Source organism: Halichoerus grypus, chromosome 15 (genome assembly GCF_964656455.1).
Source record: "Halichoerus grypus chromosome 15, mHalGry1.hap1.1, whole genome shotgun sequence".
Lineage (NCBI taxonomy): Eukaryota > Metazoa > Chordata > Mammalia > Carnivora > Phocidae > Halichoerus > Halichoerus grypus.
This window is the reverse complement of record NC_135726.1, coordinates 58,058,023-58,075,737: the sequence shown is the minus strand read 5'-3', so window position 1 is coordinate 58,075,737 and position 17,715 is coordinate 58,058,023. Positions and strand designations below refer to the sequence as shown.

At 62.9% G+C, this 17,715-nt stretch overlaps 2 protein-coding genes and 1 long non-coding RNA gene across 8 annotated transcripts; 2 read left to right on the top strand and 1 right to left on the bottom strand.

Moving 5' to 3' along the window:
* The first annotated feature begins 1,128 nt into the window (after positions 1-1,128).
* Positions 1,129-2,367, top strand: COX6B2 (cytochrome c oxidase subunit 6B2). Its single transcript, XM_036096794.2, has 3 exons — positions 1,129-1,240; positions 1,975-2,075; positions 2,189-2,367. Exons 1-3 carry the CDS (start codon positions 1,129-1,131, stop codon positions 2,240-2,242), a joined length of 267 nt encoding a protein of 88 aa, XP_035952687.1. The 3' UTR covers positions 2,243-2,367.
* Positions 2,368-6,828: 4,461 nt separating this feature from the next.
* Positions 6,829-14,599, bottom strand: KMT5C (lysine methyltransferase 5C). Of its 6 annotated transcripts, none has more exons than XM_036096891.2 (9): positions 14,505-14,599; positions 12,665-12,902; positions 12,341-12,506; positions 11,832-11,941; positions 10,930-11,093; positions 10,788-10,807; positions 8,436-8,572; positions 8,129-8,355; positions 6,829-8,017 (listed from the first exon to the last, which is right to left on the bottom strand). In XM_036096891.2, the coding sequence occupies exons 2-9, from the start codon at positions 12,772-12,774 to the stop codon at positions 7,524-7,526; spliced, it is 1,428 nt and encodes a 475-aa protein (XP_035952784.1). In that variant the 5' UTR covers positions 12,775-12,902; positions 14,505-14,599; the 3' UTR covers positions 6,829-7,523. The 6 variants fall into 6 exon arrangements, with proteins under 6 accessions (XP_035952784.1, XP_035952785.1, XP_035952779.1 ...); XM_036096892.2 differs by having other exon boundaries at positions 8,129-8,313; XM_036096886.2 differs by having other exon boundaries at positions 6,829-8,355.
* LOC118538720 (uncharacterized) lies at positions 13,447-17,464 on the top strand. The gene is made up of 2 exons (XR_004918734.2): positions 13,447-14,004; positions 14,534-17,464. It is a non-coding gene; the product is annotated as an uncharacterized LOC118538720 (long non-coding RNA).
* The last annotated feature ends 251 nt before the right edge of the window (positions 17,465-17,715 follow it).

The following is a 17,715-nucleotide window of genomic DNA, read 5'->3' as shown; positions in this document are numbered from 1 at the left end:
AGGGGCTTCGGAGATGAGGAGCAGACCAGCTTTTTGCAAGTAGCTTGCTGGAAGGGCAGGAGGGACCTGGAGAGGTAGCTGGTGTAGGAAGTGGGCACAGAGAGATTCTTGAGAGGAGAGCAACGTTAGTGCACTTGGATGTGGTGTGAAGGATGCACAGCTGGGCTCGAGAGTCACTAGGCAGGAGGGAGAGGAACTGGGAGGTACACCGGGGACAGGAAGACGCGGGGGGCAGGGGGAACCCTGTTCCAGCTCACACTTCATTTAGCACGACTTTACTGAGCACTCAGGGTGCTCTCCCTGTGGCCCCCAAAGCCCCCTTTGGCTTTTTCTCTCTCTCCAGCATGCTCAGTTCCGAGAGCCCTCAATAGCGGGATTCGGGGGACTCAATCTCAGTTGCCAAAGTGTCCAAATGAGCCCAGCCTGGCCAGGTAGCCCGAGACCCCACAGACCCGCCTCAGTCCTGGCACCGGAGTCCAGGAGCTCAGACCCCACCCTGGCTCTTTCCTCTTCCCCACGGACCCCCAGGGTGCTGTGCACCTCTACCGTAAGAAGCAGGGTGCTGAAAAGGCCGGGCGGGGGGATGCTCCCTCTCCGGTAGAGACCAGAGCTGTCTATACGTTTATATATTGGGGGGCGGGGAGCGGGACAGGGGAGAGCCCGCGGGGTGGCCCACCTTCGCAGAGATTAAAAGCCTGAGTCTGAGACTCGGCAAAAGTCGTGCCTGGGTGCCTGTGTGTGCGCGGGGGACCCCCAAGAGCTTCGTGGGGCTGGGGGCAGGAGGCGGCGGGGGTGGGGTCCACGCAGACCCCGCCCGGCGTCTTGGAACATCCCCTGCAGCGCCGCTGCTCCCATTGGCTGGGGTCCAGGGGTCCCAGCCAATCCTGCCAGGGGTCGTGTTTCTCCTGGACTGGACCCCCGAGACTCAGAAGCGAGGGGCACCCCTGGACGGAGCCACAAGCACAGCTGACCCAGTGACACGTTGACATCACTCTGGTGAGGGCAGGGCGGGTGGGATCAGGGGCTGGGCTTCGGGTGGGGGCCAGCCGCTGGGTGCGGGTCGGAACGAGGGGCGCCCCCAAGCCCCACGGAGCCCCCCTTCCCCCGCAGGAGCTGCCGCCTCCGTGGATGTTGGATGTTGATTCCCAGAAGCCCCCCAAGGGGAAATGGTCAACACCGCCCTTCGACCCGCGCTTCCCCAACCAGAACCAGACCCAAAACTGCTACCAGAACTTCCTGGGTGAGACCTTGCGGGCCAGTTTAGGGGCAGGGGGTGAGACAGGGGAGGCAGGAAGGGGAGCACCCCACCTGAAAATGGGAAGAAGGTCTGGGACCCGCCTTGGCGGCGGAGACCGTTGGGGTGGAAAGGGGTGGGGGAGAACCGTGGTCCGCAGGGGCGGGGCCTACCCGGCAGGGGCGGGGCCTGGTGTGGAGGGGGCGGGACCTAGTCCTGGAGGGAGGGAGAGGCGGGGCCTGGCCGGGAGTGGGCGGGGCCTGGCCTGGAGGGCCATGACCAAGTCCTGGAGGGGCGGGGCCTGGTCTGGAGTGGGTGAGCCGACCATGGTGGGGTGGAGCCTGCCGGGAGTAGGCGGGGCCTGGTCTGGGGGGCCGGGACCTAGTTCTGGAGGGGCGGGGCGAGGGATGGAGAGGCAGGGCCTGGCCGGGAGTGGGCGGGGCCTGGTCTGGAGGGCCCGGACCGAGTTCTGGAGGGGCGGGGCGAGGGAGGGAGAGGCAGGGCCTGGCTTGGAGTGGGCGGGGCTTGGTCTGGAGGTGGTGAGCCGACCGTGGTAGACCGGGGTCTGGCCGTGGAGGGGCGGGGCCTGGAGGGGAGGGGCGGGATTGAGTCGTGGAGGGCGAGGGGACGGAGGGGGTGGGACCATCGTTGGGGGCGGGAGCAAGGGGCGGTGCTAGGCCGGGAGGGGCGGGGTGGGGCCGCAGAGCCACCCCGCCTGCCCGCCCGGCCCCACCCTGCAGACTACCACCGCTGCGTCAAGAGAATGAACCGCCGCGGGAAGAGCACGCAGCCCTGCCAGTATTACTTCCGCGTGTTCCACTCGCTGTGCCCCATGAGCTGGGTGAGCAGGCCGAGGGGGCGCCGGCGGCCGGCCGGCCGGGGCGAGGGTGGAGGGTCCCGTGTAGCTGAGCCGGCGCCCTCTGCCTCCCCTCCCGCCACTCCCCCCCCACCCAGGTGCAGCGCTGGACCCAACAGATCCAGGACGGGACCTTCGCGGGCAAAATCTGACGGCCTGAGTGCCGCTCCTCCGAAGGATCAGTGCTCTGACCGCACATCCTGGCGTCTCGCGGAGACCCGGCCCCGGCTATCCACTCCCCAGTCTGTGAGCCACCAATAAATCTCTGTTGCTGCTATTTCTGCCTCCTATCTGGCGTGGGGGCTGGAGAAGTCCTTCCTGTGTCAGTGCCCTGCAGCTAACACTACTGGTTCTGATGAGGAGGGGGCAGGGATGGAGGGAGGATCGTCGGGTCTCTAGGGCAGGATCGAGCCCAGCCCCTCCTGCCCCCGTTCCAGTGCCTCCAGCGGGCAGCGGCCGCCCGCCCAGGCTCCGTGGAGGACAGCACTTGCCCACGAGGGTGCTCCTGACTGTCCATCCCCACACCTGGTGCGCCCTTCATCTCCTCCCTCAGGATCTTCTCCTCTTACCTCCGCAGACTCCTTTGGGACTTGCATTCCCAAGTTCTGGGGGGTTGTTTGGTTGTGTACCCCCCAGCGCTGACCCCAACCCTCCCTCCCCAGCTCCGGACCTGTCCCCAGCTCTTCACCACTCTCCGTCACTCCCCTGCCCCTGTCTGACTCCATTTCCCTCCAAGTACACCCCGGTCTCATCCCGCGCGCCCCTCCCAACAGTCTTCTGCACGCCTGGCCTCGGCCTTCCAGCACCGTCCCCAGCCCGAGCAGTCTCCTCCGTGGGTGTCCACAGATACCTGTCACGTCAGTTTCTCCAGGATGCTCCTCCAGGACGCTCTGAGCTCCTGTCTGGGTAATTCTTTGCTCCTGCCCCATCCAGGCGCTGGGCCTGCCTTCAGCCAGCCTCAGAGGTGGCAACACTGAGATTCATTCTGATTCCAAATGCCCCTTGAAATGTCACCTGTCTAACCCTCCCACCCACACCCTGGCCAAGGCTGAGGAGTGACCTCTAACAAGCACAGAGCCCTGGGATTCTAGCCTGGCCTAAGTCCTGAGCAGGGGGAGGACTGGATCCCACTGTTTCTCCCTGAAGCTGTATGCTTCCTGGGACAGGCTGGACCCACACTCTGCCTGAAGTAGTCTCAAGAGGCCTGTTCAATCCCGGGGTTCAAAGGTGGCTATTACTAATCATAACAACTGAACAAGCCTCTTGACCTGAGTGCACCTCAGTTTCCCCAGTTTTTAACCCAGATGGTGTAGAGTCCCATTACCAGGAGAGGTGTGATGATGGGAAGGGCTGAGCGGACTCAGGGGAGGACTGGCTCTATTCTGCTTCTCGCTCCTCCCGCCCTCCTTGATGACCATCCCCTTGCATCCCCTCCACACTGCCCTCATCACCCCACCCAGGGCACACCCCAGACGTCCCATCTGCTGGGATGGCTGCACCCAGATACCTTGCCCCAGGACTCCCTCTCTCCAACCACAGCCTGAGAGGCAGGAGGGCAAGTGAGGGTGCAGGGTGTGCTGAGAGCTGCAGGAAGGGCTGTCCTGCTCTGGTGGCGGTGTGGCTGGACCAAGGAAGGGACACAGGCAAGGCAGCTCTGAGTCACCGCGTGGGGCTGACGGGTGTCTGGCAGTCGGGTCACCCAGGTAGCCTCTGACCACAGGGCCTGACACCTGCGCAGCCCCGGCCAGCCTCTTGACCTCACTCAGGGTACGAGTGCCCGGAGTGCACTTTACCCCGTTGCCCAGAAGCCACTCCCAGCCGTCCTCCTTCTTTCCATCTGTGGCCCAGGATCCTCCCCACCATCATCCCTCTACCACTTCTGGAACTTTTTTTTTTTTTAAGATTTTATTTTGGGGAGAGAGTGTGTGCTTGTGCAAGCTGGGGGAGGGACAGAGGGAGAGGGAGCAGACTCCCCGCTGACCACGGAGCCCCGCACGGGGCTCGATCCTACCACCCTGAGATCATGACCTGAGCCGAAATCAAGAGTTGGATGCTTAACTGACTGAGCCACCCAGGCGCCCCATTCTGGAACATTCTTTACACTCTGCCACCACGGTCCTACGGATGCCTGAGCCGGAGGCGGGGTCTGCGCCAGCATCACTGCAAACTCCCAGGCCCTGAACTCCGAACACCGGTTCCGCTGCTCCTCTACCAGCTCCTCGGAAGCAGCCTCCCAGGCCGCGCGCCTGGTTCCCCGCCCCTCCCCCCAATCTGCACCCCTGCTCGCCTCACCACCCCCTTCCCCACCTCCCCCTCTTCCTCCAGTGCCATCCCCTCGACCTCAGGCCATCTCTCCTCCTCCTCCCGTCTCTGCAGACCCTCAGCCAGCTCCTTCCTCCCTCTCTGCAGAGAGGCTCAGCCAGGTGCTTCCCTCTCAGAATCAGCTGCCCTTCGAGGCACCTGCTCTCCCTCCCCCCCCCCCCCCCAGGAAGCCCTGCGGCCCAGCTCCAGCCTCCTCTCTGATGTCTGCCTTTGTCAGAGCCTGAGGAACTCTGAGAAACGGTTCAAGTCCCAGCTGCACAGCGTACCGGCCCTGTGGCCCCAGACAAATTCCCTAAGCCCCCTGCCCCGTGGTCTTTTCATCCCAAATGCGGTGATGACAACACGTGGACTTCGTAGGGCTATTGGGGAGGATGATGCTGTGAGTTACGGGTTACAATCCTCTAGCCTGGTGTTCTCAGGGCGTGTGTGTGTGTGGGGGGGGCTCTGTGTCGGCAATTCGAGGGACTCAGAATCAGCGTGGCGGTTCGATGCTGGCGCCCCACGCCACGCTGGACGGTGGGAGTGATGGATCGATAGCCAGCTGCCCTCCTCCATCAGCAGCTCCAGGATGGCCAGCCTGTCAACAGGGGCCTGGAGCTGCCGGAGGCATCTGGTCAACGCCATGTGCATGCAAAAGGGTCAGAGAGCGCCCCCAAGGAGACACATGGCCCAGGATTGGGGTGCCCGGCCTGGATGGCACTCGGCTCTGCTGCAGTCCCAGCCACCAGAGGCAAGGAGAGAGCTGGGGAGGGGGGAGCAGAGCGCAGACCTCGCCCTGTGAGCTGCAATTATTCCGTTTCCTGCAGCTCCTTCTTTCCTTCACTGCCCAGCTCTTCCCTGTGCCCTCGCTCAGGCTGCCGTGGGTCTGATGGGGCTCCAGGCCCTGCCCCGACCCTCACGCTCCCCTCCCCCTGGGCCTGAGCCACCAGGGGGAGCTCCCGATGCCAAGCCCGGCTCCCGCCCCCGCCCCCGGGTCCTGACACTTCACTCGCCACAACTTGAGCTCCTTGCACTTCCCTGCCGTGGTGGGGGCCGTTTTCTCGGGGCTCAGGGCGGAAACTGGCAGCAAGGTGGGTGCCCGCAGGCCATTTGTAAAGGGGGGAACCCTGGGAGCGCTGTCATGAAGCCTGGGCAGCGTCAGGGCCACAGTTCCTGCCCTGGAGGTCTTCCCTCCCCATCCCCTTGTCATCCAGCCCAGTGACTCTCAGCAGGGGTGGCTTTGGCCCCAGGGGGACATTGGGCAGTGTGTGGAAACACCTTTGTCACAACCGGTGCTCCTCATCCTACAACACAGACTGAGCTGGCTCCAGGCGGCCGGGCCAAGGGTGAGACCCCGACCATTGGTTTCTGATCTTTGTTTCTGGGGTTCGAGACACTCTTGAGAATCCGATGAAGGCTTCGAACCCTCTCCCCCGAGAAGAACGCACAGACGCACATTTAAAATAGAATTTCCGGAGGTTCTTGTAACCCTCAGTGGCCGTCTGGGAGGAGAATCCTGTCTAGAAGCCAGGTCCTGCCTAGAAGCCACGGTGAAGGCGCCCGCACGCCAGTCCGTGTAGAGGCCCAGTTCTTTACGGACGACGCCATCCCTCTGCGTCCTCTTCTCCCTCGTCTTTAACAGGAGGGAGAAACCTAGCAGGGGAAGTAGGAGTTGCAGGGAAGAGACACACTCTCACTCTCTCCTTCTGAAAGGAAGTGGGCTCTCTGTAAATGAAAGGAATTTCAAGTAAAAAGATTACAGCTCTGCATGGTCCCCCCTCAGGTGGTCCCCCCCTCCCTGCCCCATCCAGTCCTCAGCTCCCCCAGCCCCACCTGACCCTCAGGCATGGGTGAGGCCTCAGGGCCAAGGAGGAAAACAGTGCCCCCGGGCCGCCCCCCCCCTCCCCGGGGCCGCTCACTGGTCTTGTTAGCTGTCTGCATTTCTTGCATTTCTTCTGCACCACTGGGGCGGAGGTGACAATGAAGAGGGATGGCAGGGTCCCCACTGACCTGGATCCTGAGCAGCTTGAGAAGGTTCATCGCCCTGGTCCCATAGAGCCGGGCCGACCAACAGGACTCAGACGAGGGTGCGGGGCAGCTGACTTCGGAGGGGCAGCCGGCCCCGTGTGACCGTGGGCGAGTCCCTCTGCTTGCTGGACCTGTTACCTCGTCTGAACGACGGGGAGCGTCCCCTCCCACGTGAGGACAGCTCCAGAAGCACTCTTCAGAAGTCTGGTTCCGGCGGGGACGCGATTCTTGCCTCTGTCCTCCGCCATCCTCAGGGGCATCCTGCGGACCCTTCACCCTTCCAAAGTTCGCAGGCCCCCAAAGCCTGGGCCGCCTCCCCCGGCCTGGTCTCCCCAGCAGGGCTGAGGGTCTCACCCCGCTGACAAACATCCCCTCAAAACATCAATCAAAATGAAAAGCTACAAAGGGCACTGCTTATAACAAGGTTTTAATAAAATAAAAAGTTCAAGTGCTTCCAATCCCCCAACATACCCCATTCTGGTGTGGGGGAGGGGAGGGACCCCCCACACCCCAGTAGCACCAGGGATAGCACCATGAGAAAGATGAGGTCGCATCCGGCCTCCCTGAGACCCACGGGCTGGTGAGGACGTGTCCCAGACATCCCCCCCAGCCTGCCCCCCACCTCGGACAGTCGCAGAGCTGAGAGCAAGCCCACTCGCCTCCGTAGCGCAGTCTCTAGGCAGTGCCACCCCAGGTCAGTTCTGCCTCCTCCCGAGGCCTGGGCTTCTGGGGAGACGCCATGGGGTGGCCCCCACCCCTTATGGCTTTGCTCCCTGGGCAGGAGGTGGGAAGGGAAGGGAACGGCTCCCGCAGTCCTGAGGCTGGAGTTGGGGTGGGAGGGCAGCAGCGGCCAGGGCACCCTGCTGGGGTGGGGGTGGCTCAGGGGTCAGCAGTCACAAAGGGTCAGGGGTCAGATCCCTGGGTGTCTCCAAACCAACCCAGCCCCGGGCAGAACTGTGCTGGGGCCAAGGGCCAGCTCCCTCCCAGAGGTCCAGCGGCTCCTTCTAGAGGTCAGTGAGTTCCCGAGAACTTGGGGCTCGGGGGGAGGGGGGACGAGGAGGGACTCCTTCCTCTCCTGGCCTGGGGCCTTCCCTGTCCAGCCCATCACGGCCCGTCACCGTTGACATCCAGGTCAATGGAGCCGTGGCTGACCACCAGCCTCAGGCGCTTGGGTGGGGAGAAGGGGGCGAAGGCAAGGGCCTGCTTGGGGATGGGGGCAGGGCCTGGGGTCCCGGCAGGTGCAGGGGCAGCGGGTGGGGCCGGGGCCACGCGGCTCAGGTCCACACGCACCACGTAAGGCAGCCCGTAGCGCCGGGCCCAGTGCCAGTCCTGCTGCGGGGCCCAGTGGGCGCGGGGGGCCGGGCCCAGGGCCACCAGGGCCTCTGCACGCAGGCAGCAGTGGGGACCACAGCCTCCCCACCGGTGCAAGGAGATGCGGGCGGTGCGGAGAACGGGGGCCGCTGGGGCCCGCCGGGGCTGGGGGCGCCGGCGCCTCCGGGGGCGCACCCGGAGCTGGGGCTGAGGCAGCCACTGGAGCCAGAGGGGCGAGGCGTCAAGGCGGGCACTGCAGGGCAGGGGGCGCCTGGGCTGGCAGGTGGCTACGGAGGCCGGGGGGAGCGGGGAGAAAGGAGTGTGAGCAGGGCCTCTGGCGGGGACCCGAGGGCGGGAGGTGGCGGGAACAGACAAGGGCTTGGGCCTGGGGGGCTCACCACAGAACGGGTCCCGGCGCAGCGGGGAGAGGTGGGCACAGGCCCTCGGGCCCAGTGGACCCTGCCGGCCACCGCCATCCAGGCCCTGCTGCAGCCTCCGCTTGGTCTCCCGGAGCTCGTACTTGTCCAGGGGCCGAGGGGGCAGGGGTGCCCGGGGCCGCAGGCGGAAGGCTCCTTCACCTTTCCTGGTTGGGGGGGGCCGGGAGGGAGAGAGAAGGGAGCGGGCCCTGAGGAAGCACTTCCGGGTTCACCGCAGCGGCCCTCTTGCTACTGCCCTCCTCCCCAGGACCCCTCCCGGGTGCCTCACCTCTCACACGTATAGCATTCACAGTGCTCATTCTTCTCACCAAAGAAGCCCTCCCCGTAGAAGCAGGTCACCTCATCCCCCGGCTCAATGTCCCGGAGCACCTTCACACAGGCCGCGTTCCCATCTGCGGGCACAAACTGGGGGCCCGGCTGCTCAGTGGCCTGTCCTGGGGGCGCCTGGCCAAGTGCACTCCCAGGGATGGGGACGGGGACAGGGACGGGCAGTGCAGGCGCAAACGGGGCCCAGCTGCTCAGTGGCCTGTCCTGGGGGCTGCCGGGCTCCACCCCGTCTGGCCAAGTGCACTCCCAGGGACAGGGACGGGCAGTGCAGGCGCAAACGGGGGGCCCGGCTGCTCAGCGGCCTGTCCTGGGGGCTGCCGGGCTCCACCCCACCTGGCCAAGTGCACTCCCAGGGACGGGGACGGGGACAGGGACGGGCAGGGCAGGCACAAACAGGGGGCCCGGCTGCTCAACGGCCTGTCCTAGGGGCTGCCGGGCTCCACCCCGCCTGGCCAAGTGCACTCCCAGGGACAGGGACCGGGGACAGGGACGGGCAGGGCAGGCGTAAACAGGGGGCCCGGCTGCTCAACGGCCTGTCCTGGGGGCTGCCGGGCTCCACCCCACCTGGCCAAGTGCACTCCCAGGGACGGGGACGGGGACAGGGACGGGCAGTGCAGGCACAAACAGGGGGCCCGGCTGCTCAGCGGCCTGTCCTGGGGGCTGCCGGGCTCCACCCCGCCTGGCCAAGTGCACTCCCAGGGACGGGGACGGGGACAGGGATGGGCAGGGGCTGGGCCCCCGGGAGGCCACCTCTCTGCACACACTCCCCGACCTCCCGCCCAGTTGCTGGCCTCCACCCTCCCTGCAGGACGATGATCTAACTGGCCCCTGGCAGTGTTAGCAGCCCGCAGTGCCTGCCCCCTCCTGCACTCTTCCTCCACCCCCTCTGACCCGCCACAGCCCACCCCCCACTCCCCACCAGCCTGCACCCTGGCGGCCAGGTCCAAGCTCTGGCCGGCTCCCTTCCCGTGCCCGTCCACTCTGCAGCTCCAGTCTGGGACGGCTGCCCCACCGGCCACTCCTGCCCCCGCCTCCTACCTTCTGCCCCACCCCCGGGAGGAGTGGGACTCCCGTGGGTCCCTGCACTCCAGCTGGCACACACGTAGGTAGGGGTGGCTCTCACCACCGCCTGCCTGATCCCAGGCCAGCTGGCTGGAGCCTCTGTGTGCAGGGTCTCGCGTCTTTGTCCTCTCTATTCCCCCGGACTCTCACCCAGTTACACAGCAGGTCACACGCCAGCCTCTGGCCCCTCTCCTTCCTGCCAAGCCTCCAGCTCCTCAGCTGCCAGGCCATCTCAAAACCCAGCCCCATTATTCACCCAGGAGGAACGTCCATGGCAGACATGAGCTCCTCTGTGGCACGCGAGGCCAGAGTCACCATGCCGGGCCCCTCTCCAGGAGGCCCTCCACTGAGACACATCCGTCTGGGATGCCCTGACACGCCTCGGTTTTCCTTTTAACACCTAGGAAAATCCTAGTCCTCCTTCAGCGCCTGGCTCTGGCGGGACTTGTGGGCAGCCTCCCTGCTCCACATGGTGCCTGGCTCCTGGGCCCTCAGGTGGCTGCCACCCACCTCACGACAGGGCCTTGTTTTCTGTCCTACCCTGCACGTTTCCCACCCCCAAAGCCACGTCACGGGCCTGCAATCACAGAGCACAGGAACCATGGGTATGTGCTTCACCTCCGTAGCAGGAGGCCAGTGGAGAGGAGTGAATGCGGCTGGGGGCTGCTGGAGCCAGGACTCGAACCAGTTCTAACCCCGGAGCCCCAGTGCCGAACCCCCACCACACCTCAGGGCTCCACACTTGGCAGGATGTGCACTTCCCCAGACAGCTTTCTCACACTCCACACAAAACACACAGTGGTCCCCCCAAAACGCTGCTTCCCCAGCTCACTCCCTCTGCCTGGAGGCCCAGCCTCCCAGAGCCTCGTGCTCTGGGGCTCCCCCTGGCCCCACCTGGGTGGCACGGATTGGCAGGGTCCTGCCACCTGGCCCCCCTGCCTCCTGCTGTGGCCAGGGGGCATCTCCACGTCAGGCCTGGGGCTCCAGGTGCAGGGGCACTTTCTGTCTCCCCATCACCACATTCCCCCCTCCAAGTGGCACAGCCATGACCCTGGCCGAGCCCCCCCCCCCCCAAACTCTCTGATAGACTCTGATAGCTGCAGGCACAAACTGGGCTGTGGCCGGGGTGGGGGACTCTGGGCACTTTCTGGCTAGTCACTGACCCAAATGCCCCTCCCCGGGGCCCCCTTGTTCCCCCATGCCCACTCCTGGTGGGGGGCCCAAGTCTCACCTTGCAGTTGGGTTTGCAGTCTGGAGCATCAAGGAGAGGGCGGGGGAGAGAAGAGACTCAGGTGAGTGGAGGGCTGGGCAGAGGAGAGTGGGGGGCCACCCCTCCGTGCCTCCCCCCCCACCGGCCCTGCCCCCACCCCCACCATGGTTTATGAAGGCCGCGGGGCCCAGCCACAGCTGCGCACTGCGTTTTCGGGTGGAGTACATGATGCTGAAGTCGTTCTCCCCGGCCCTCAGCAGCCCCTCGTCGGCCTCCCGCAGCTCCGCGATGCAGCCCACCAGCAGTTCCAGCTTCTCGTTCTTCTTCCTGCCAAGAGGCCAGGCCGTGGGTCTGTGAGCAGTGCCTCCCACCACCGTCTCGGCTGACAGGGGTCTCTGGGGGCTGGGGCACCAGGCCTCCTGCAGGCCGCTGCTGGCCACTGTGGTCCTCCTCCCAGATTTCTCAGATCCACCCACCTTCCTGGGGCACTTCCTGGATCCTGCATCCTCCGGGACAGGATGGCGCCCAGACAGGACACCATGTGGACCCAGGCACCCCTCCTGCTGTCCTCTCGCCCTAGGCTCCTCCTCCAGCCCCAACTGCCCTTGGGCCTCGCACAAGTGCTCCTTCGCCTGCACTCCCCATGAGCCCCAGTAACTCCCCGCAAGCTGCTACCCAGCCCCCCCCGCCATGCTTCGGCAGACCCTCTGGTGGGCCTCTGCTTAGGCCCGGTTCCCAAGAACACTCAAAATTCCCTTGTGGCTGATGAAGCACCAAGGAACTGAGGTCAGTACCTGTGTGTGTACTCGGCTACCACCTGCCTTCTGTCTACACTGTGAGCGGCCGGCAGGGTCCATCCTGCTCACTGTCCTGTCCCTTACCCAGCAGTGCGCGCTAGGCCCCATGGCACCAAGGGATGCCTGCCCCACTGGCCGCTCCTGCCCCTGCCTCCTGAGCACAAACGGTACTTCCTTAGCAGGCCCTGGAACCCTGGGGTCCCACAGGTTCTCATCCCCCATCAGGGCTGCTGTAGGCGAGGAGGGTCTGTGAGCTCCGCCCTCTTACCAAGCTCTGGTAGACACGATCTTGGCTCCATTTGTCTCCATGGAATAGCGTGTACACGGCAGGATGGTAAAGCCGCTTTCAGGCAGGAAGGCTCGGAGGTAGCGATAGATCTGGGGGAGGTGAGGGGGTGGGCGGGGTGAGGAGCTGGGGCAGGGTCGTCCTCGGCCCTCTCTCTCCTGGGTCCTAGTCCTGCTCTGCCACTGACTTGCTGTGTGGTCTTGGGGGACTCACTTCCCCTCTTGGGGGCTCAGTTTCTTCATCTGTCAAATGAAGAGGTTGTACTCCATCTCAGAGGACCCCCAACTCTCCTCTCCTTGGATTCTCTGAGCCTCGTCTCAGATGGTCCCAATGGCTAGGAAGTTAGGGAGTCCGGGGCGGGGAACTTCACCGAGGGGTCTGGAGCCTGGGGCTCCAGAAGTTCTGCCTGGCAGGGTGGAGGACCCAGGACAGGCCGAGGTGACAGGGAGGACACGTGGACTGAGGGTGGGGGAAGGGAAGGGCGCCCTCACGTGGGTCTTGAGGGCAGCCTCCTGCCGCGGGCCCCGGCTCTGGAAGTAGTGGGCCATCCAGCCTCCCAGCGTCAGGGCCCGGTACGCAGCCTCCAGGTCCCGCTGCCTCAGGAAGGCCTCCAGCGCTGAGCGCAGGTGGTGCTGTCGCCGCAGGGGGGGCACGGGGCTGGGGGAGAGGGCACGCCTGGGTCCCAGGGCCTTGGCCTATTCCCTCCGGGCCTTCCCGGGCCCCGCCCCCACCCGCACTCGGGGCTGCAGGGGCCGTGGAGGAAGGGAAGGGGTCCCCGCGGAGCCCTCGGTCCACCCTGTCCCAGGCCGCCTCACCTGACGTTCATCTTATGGGTGCGGAAGCCGAGGTAGGGGTCCAGGACAAGGCTGGTGGCAAGGTCGTCATTCTCACACAGCTCTCTGGCTGTCACTCTGTCAGGTCCCATGGTGCCCCACGGACCATGCTGCCTCTGGCCCAGACTGGAGGGCGCAATGAAGGGGCAGGGGCAGCGCCCCGGGACTCCCGCTTCTGAGCTGCCGAGGATTTGGCAAGCCTTTCGGTCTCCAGTCTCATCTACAAACCAGGGAGTAAAGGCAGGCTGACTTCACAGGGCTCTCAGCGAAGATGGATGCAACAAGTACTTCCGACAGTGGGGAAGCCCCCCAAAGAAACGTCAGTCATCGTCATGAGGATCTTCATGCTCTGGAGCACAGACACCAATCCCCCAAGCACACACGACCACCTGCTGTGCACACCTACACACTCACACGTAGGTTCCCTCATGTTCCCACGCGCGCGCGCGCACACACACACACACACACACACACACACACACCGGCGCGCACGCACAGTCCCTACTGGCCCAGGCAAGGCTGATTAATTGGCAGTCAGGGATAACCCTAAAGGCTTAGCCCTGCAGGAGGTGGGAGTCGGGGGAATCCATCTCCACCTCCAGCCCTCACCAAGGAAAAATCCAAGGCTTCCCACCCGCTAGGACTGACTGTTCCTCCACCCACCCCCATGCTTGTTGGCCTCAGCCTCCACCTCCCTCCTGTCCCTCCCATCCTCCCCAACCCCCCAAGCAGCCCTTGGGAATCATCAGGAGGCTCTGGGTGAAGCCCCAGGCAGCCTGGAGGGGGGTGAGGGGAGGGAGAGCAGAGGACGGATCCCAGCACCTGCTCCCTCTCCAAGGATTCTGGGGGAGGGGGGGCTCAGAGGACAAAGCGGGGAAGAGGGGAGAGAAAGGGAATGATATGGAGAAGCAGAACAGGTCTATAAAAAGGGGAGAAAGAAGGGAATTAGCAAAAGGAAACAAAACAAGACCCCTAACCCTGACTACGGAGGGCCTGCTGGGCATCCAGACCTTGGTGCTTCAGGGAGAGTCCATGGGGGATGGCAGGCAAGGGGGAGCAGAAGACGGATCAGCAGCTAGAGCTGGGGGGAAAGGGGTTCTAGAAAAGACAGGAAGGCTGGGGATAAAGAGGGGGCGCTGCGAGAGGGCGCCGGGACAGAGCGGAAGCTGCGGAGAGGCATGTGGGCAAAGACAAAATGCACAGAGCGGAGCTGGGGCAGGGAGAAGAGGGGCCGGGGGTGCCTGCTGGACACAGAGCGCGGCGGAAGGCCTGGGGGTCAGGGATGACCCCACCGAAGCCAGAGTGGAGACCTGGGCTCGACGGTAGGTCCTGAGGAGGTGGAGGGGGGCCTAGGGGTCCATAGCCGGGCTTGGAGAGGCAGAGAAGGGGCAAGTCCTGCGCGTGCAGGGAGGAGCGAGCCTGGGGTCCAGGTAGGGACCTGGGCAGGCACTGAGGGTCCAGGAGCGGGGGCTGAGGTCCGCGGGGCGACACTGGGGAAGCGGACAGGGGCCTGGCAGGCAGCGAGAGTGCAGGGCAAGGGCCTGAGGTCCAGGGAGGGGAGTAGAGAGTCAGAGGGCGACCCGAGGGGTCCGCTCAGGCCCGGGAGTGCGGGGAGGGGCCTGGGTGAGGAAGCACAGGGAAGGGGCTGGGCGCCCGGGGCAGCCTGAGGCCCGCCGAAGGGCCGGGAGACGTGGGCGCCTGCACACGAGGAGGGGCCGGGCGGGGCGGGGGACGGTCGGGGCTGGGGGCGACCGGGAGCCAAGGCGGCGCGGGCTGGGGGCCGAGAGGGGGCTCAGAGGTCGGGCCCCGCGCCGCCCCTCACCCGCTTCTCCTCCTCCTCCTCCTCCTCAGGCACCCGCGCCGCCGCCGCCACCACCTCCCACTGCCTGCTCCAGCTCTCGTCAGACACGGTCGCCGCGCCTCCCGTCTGCGCCGCCGAGCCCGCCCCGCCGCGGCCATAGGGAGCTCCCATTGGCCGAAGCCGCCGCCACTCCTCAGTGGCTGCGGCGCTCACGCCGCTCCCATTGGCCGAGTCCCGCTCGGCCCCTCCCCGCCTGCCCTCCCGTCCGTGCCCCTACGAAACCCCGCTCCGCCCGCGCCGCTGCCAAGCGCCGCCGACTGCGGCTAATGGCTCCTGTTGCTGTCATTCCACCGCTGCCATGGAGACTTGCCCCGCCCACTGCTCGGAGTCGACGCCCTCATTGGCCGAGAGCGTCGAGGCTCCAGGCTAAACTCGGGTTTGGGTCAGGTTATTCGGGTCCAAGTGGAAAGGGGGCGGGCTCTGCCGGCTCCACAGCGCGCGCGTGATTGGCTGGCCCTGGGACGGCTCGTCCTTCCATAGGCTAAGGCCTCCGCCCGTCACCGTAGAGTCGCGACTGGCCCATTCTCTTTCTCCGGTGAAACCTTCGCGAACCGCGGGGAGAAAGCTGGGGCGGGCGCTAGGGGTGGGTGCGCGGGCGCCTCCGTCGACCCCGCCCGGCCTGCCGTTGCCAAGGAGACAAAAGTTTATTGACAGTCCTGCCCAGCTACAAAGGGCGCCTCGCTCTTCCTCTCTGCTCGACCACCTTCTCCGCCCCACGTACCCCGGTTAATTTCGGGAGCACCCACGGGAGCTCTGCGGGTGAACGGGTCGCAAAGGAGGAGCCCGGGAAGCGGGGCCTTTGGAGAAGGCTCCCACGGGGAAGCCCCTCCCCCAGTTGGGATCACCAACCTGCTCCAATCCTGGAGGCATCCATAATTAGCAATTCGTCATAATTACGCCCAGAATAATAAGCTCCGCGCTTGGAGCAGGCGGTCTTTGTTTTGCTCAGTGCTGTGTATCACGGTGCGCTTCGAACAATGCCTGGCACGGAGTAGGTGCTTCCTTAATGTGTACTGAATGAATGAATGAATGAATGACCAGCCAGTGAGGATGAAGCGGACAGTTTCTGCGTCGCTCTGTGGACGGTGGGAAGTGGCTTGCCCTCTCTGGCCCTCAGATTCGCGTTTGTAAAACAAGGACCACACTGGTCCCTCTCTGAGGGTTTCTCCTTAACACCCTCCTGGGTGTCTTCAATAGCGCTTCCAGCATCCCCACCCCCATCTCTGTTTATGCTGTTCCTTCCCCAGCTGGGACTACCCCCACTCTGAGACTGCTCTCCCCAACCAAGGTACCCTCTACAGCCCCCCAGTAAGGATGGCCACAGCTCCAGAGGAGAGCAAAGGCCAGCAAGCAGAGAGGACTCCAAAAACTGAGCTCTCTGGCAAAGTCCAAAGTCCTATCAGTATGTCTGAATCTTAGAAGCTCATTCCTTATGTACACCCTCGAGAAACACTCGCAAATGTGAGCAGAAAGATAAGCTCCCAACAGTGTTTGCAGTGATGAAAAAACAAAAAACAAAAAACTGGAAACGGCTTAAATGTCCATCACATGAAGAATGGATAAATGGATCGTGACATATTCACACAGGGGAACACCATACAGCAGTGAAAGGGAATGAACCAGCACTCCGGATATCAACCTGGACAACCGCAAAGCATGTTGCTGGTTGTGGAAGTCTGCATAGTTGAGTGCGGGAAGTTTTAAAGCACAGAACACAAGGGTTGTGTGTGGATGCATGTCTTAAATGTGTATAAACATGCATTGGCGTGACAAAAGTAGGGGCAAGGCCCTACCGGTGACCCCTGCAGGTGGGACGGAAGGAATGCAATCAGGAAGCCACACAGGACATTGATATTTGCACTTTTTTTTTTTTTTTTTGTAAGCCCAGAGGTGGAAATCATGAGTTCGCTATATTCACTATCTGTTGTTTTTCTATGCGTCAAAAGATTTCTTAATATGAATAAAAATTTGACCTGCCGGGTGCCTGGGTGGCTCAGGTTATGATCCCAGAGTCCCACCTCAGGCTCCCTGCTCAGCGTGGAGTCTGCTTCTCTGCCCCTCCCCCGGCTCGTGCACTCTCTCTCTTGCTCTCTTCTCTCACTGTCCCTCAAATAAATAAATAAAATCTTGGGGAAAAAAAAATTGACCTGCCAATTCCACTGCCAGGGTTTTATTTGAAGGAAATAACTGCCAAGTGTTAAGATATTTATATATAAAGATGTTTGCCTCAGTGTTGTTTAAAACACAGAAAAATAGAAAGAGCCTTAATGTCCAACAATAGAAGATTGGTTGGATCACTTAGAGCAAATCCACCAGATGGAATAACGACAATGCCTAACAGTTATTGAGCTCTTAGCACAAGCCAGTGATTTTGCAAATAGCCCTGCGGGGAATGGGCTGTTGTGACCCCCATTGTACAGATGAGCAAAGTGAGGCTTACAGAGGGGATTGAACAGGCCATCAGACACCAGGTTTACTCTCAAACTCTGGGCTGTGGTGCCCAGATAGCATCCAGCGGGTTCTCAATCTCAGATGGCATAGCAAGGGGCACCCCAGAGAAGGCCTGAAACTTGGACACATGTTATAACATAGATGGACCTTGCAAACATGCCAGGTAAAAGGAGTCAGACACAAAAATTCACCTATGGAATGATTCCATTTCTTTTTTCTTTTTTTTAAAGATTTTATTTATTTATTTTAGAGAGCATGCGTTCAGCAGGGTGGGGGGGTGGTGCGGGACAGAGGGAGAGAATCTCAAGCCTACTCCCCACGAGTGTGGACCCCATTTGGGGCTCGATCTCACGACCCTGAGATCATGACCTGAGCGGAAATCAAGAGTCGGACGCTTAACCAACTGAGTCCACCCCCTCCCCAGGCACCTGGGAATGATTCCATTTCCAAGAATTTTCCAGAATAGGTAAGTCCATAGACACAGAAAGCAGATTCATGATTGCCAGGGGCTGGGGACGGGGAGGTGGGGAGGGACTAATAATAGGTATGGGGTTTCCTTTTTGGATGAAGAGGTTCTGGAACTAGAGAATGGTGATGTTGCAGAACATCGTGAATGTACGTAAAGCCATTGAATTGTATACTTCAAAATGGTTAAAAGGGTAAATTTGATGTTAAGTATATTTTACTACTGAAAGAGAGAGAGAGAGAGAGAAATAATCAC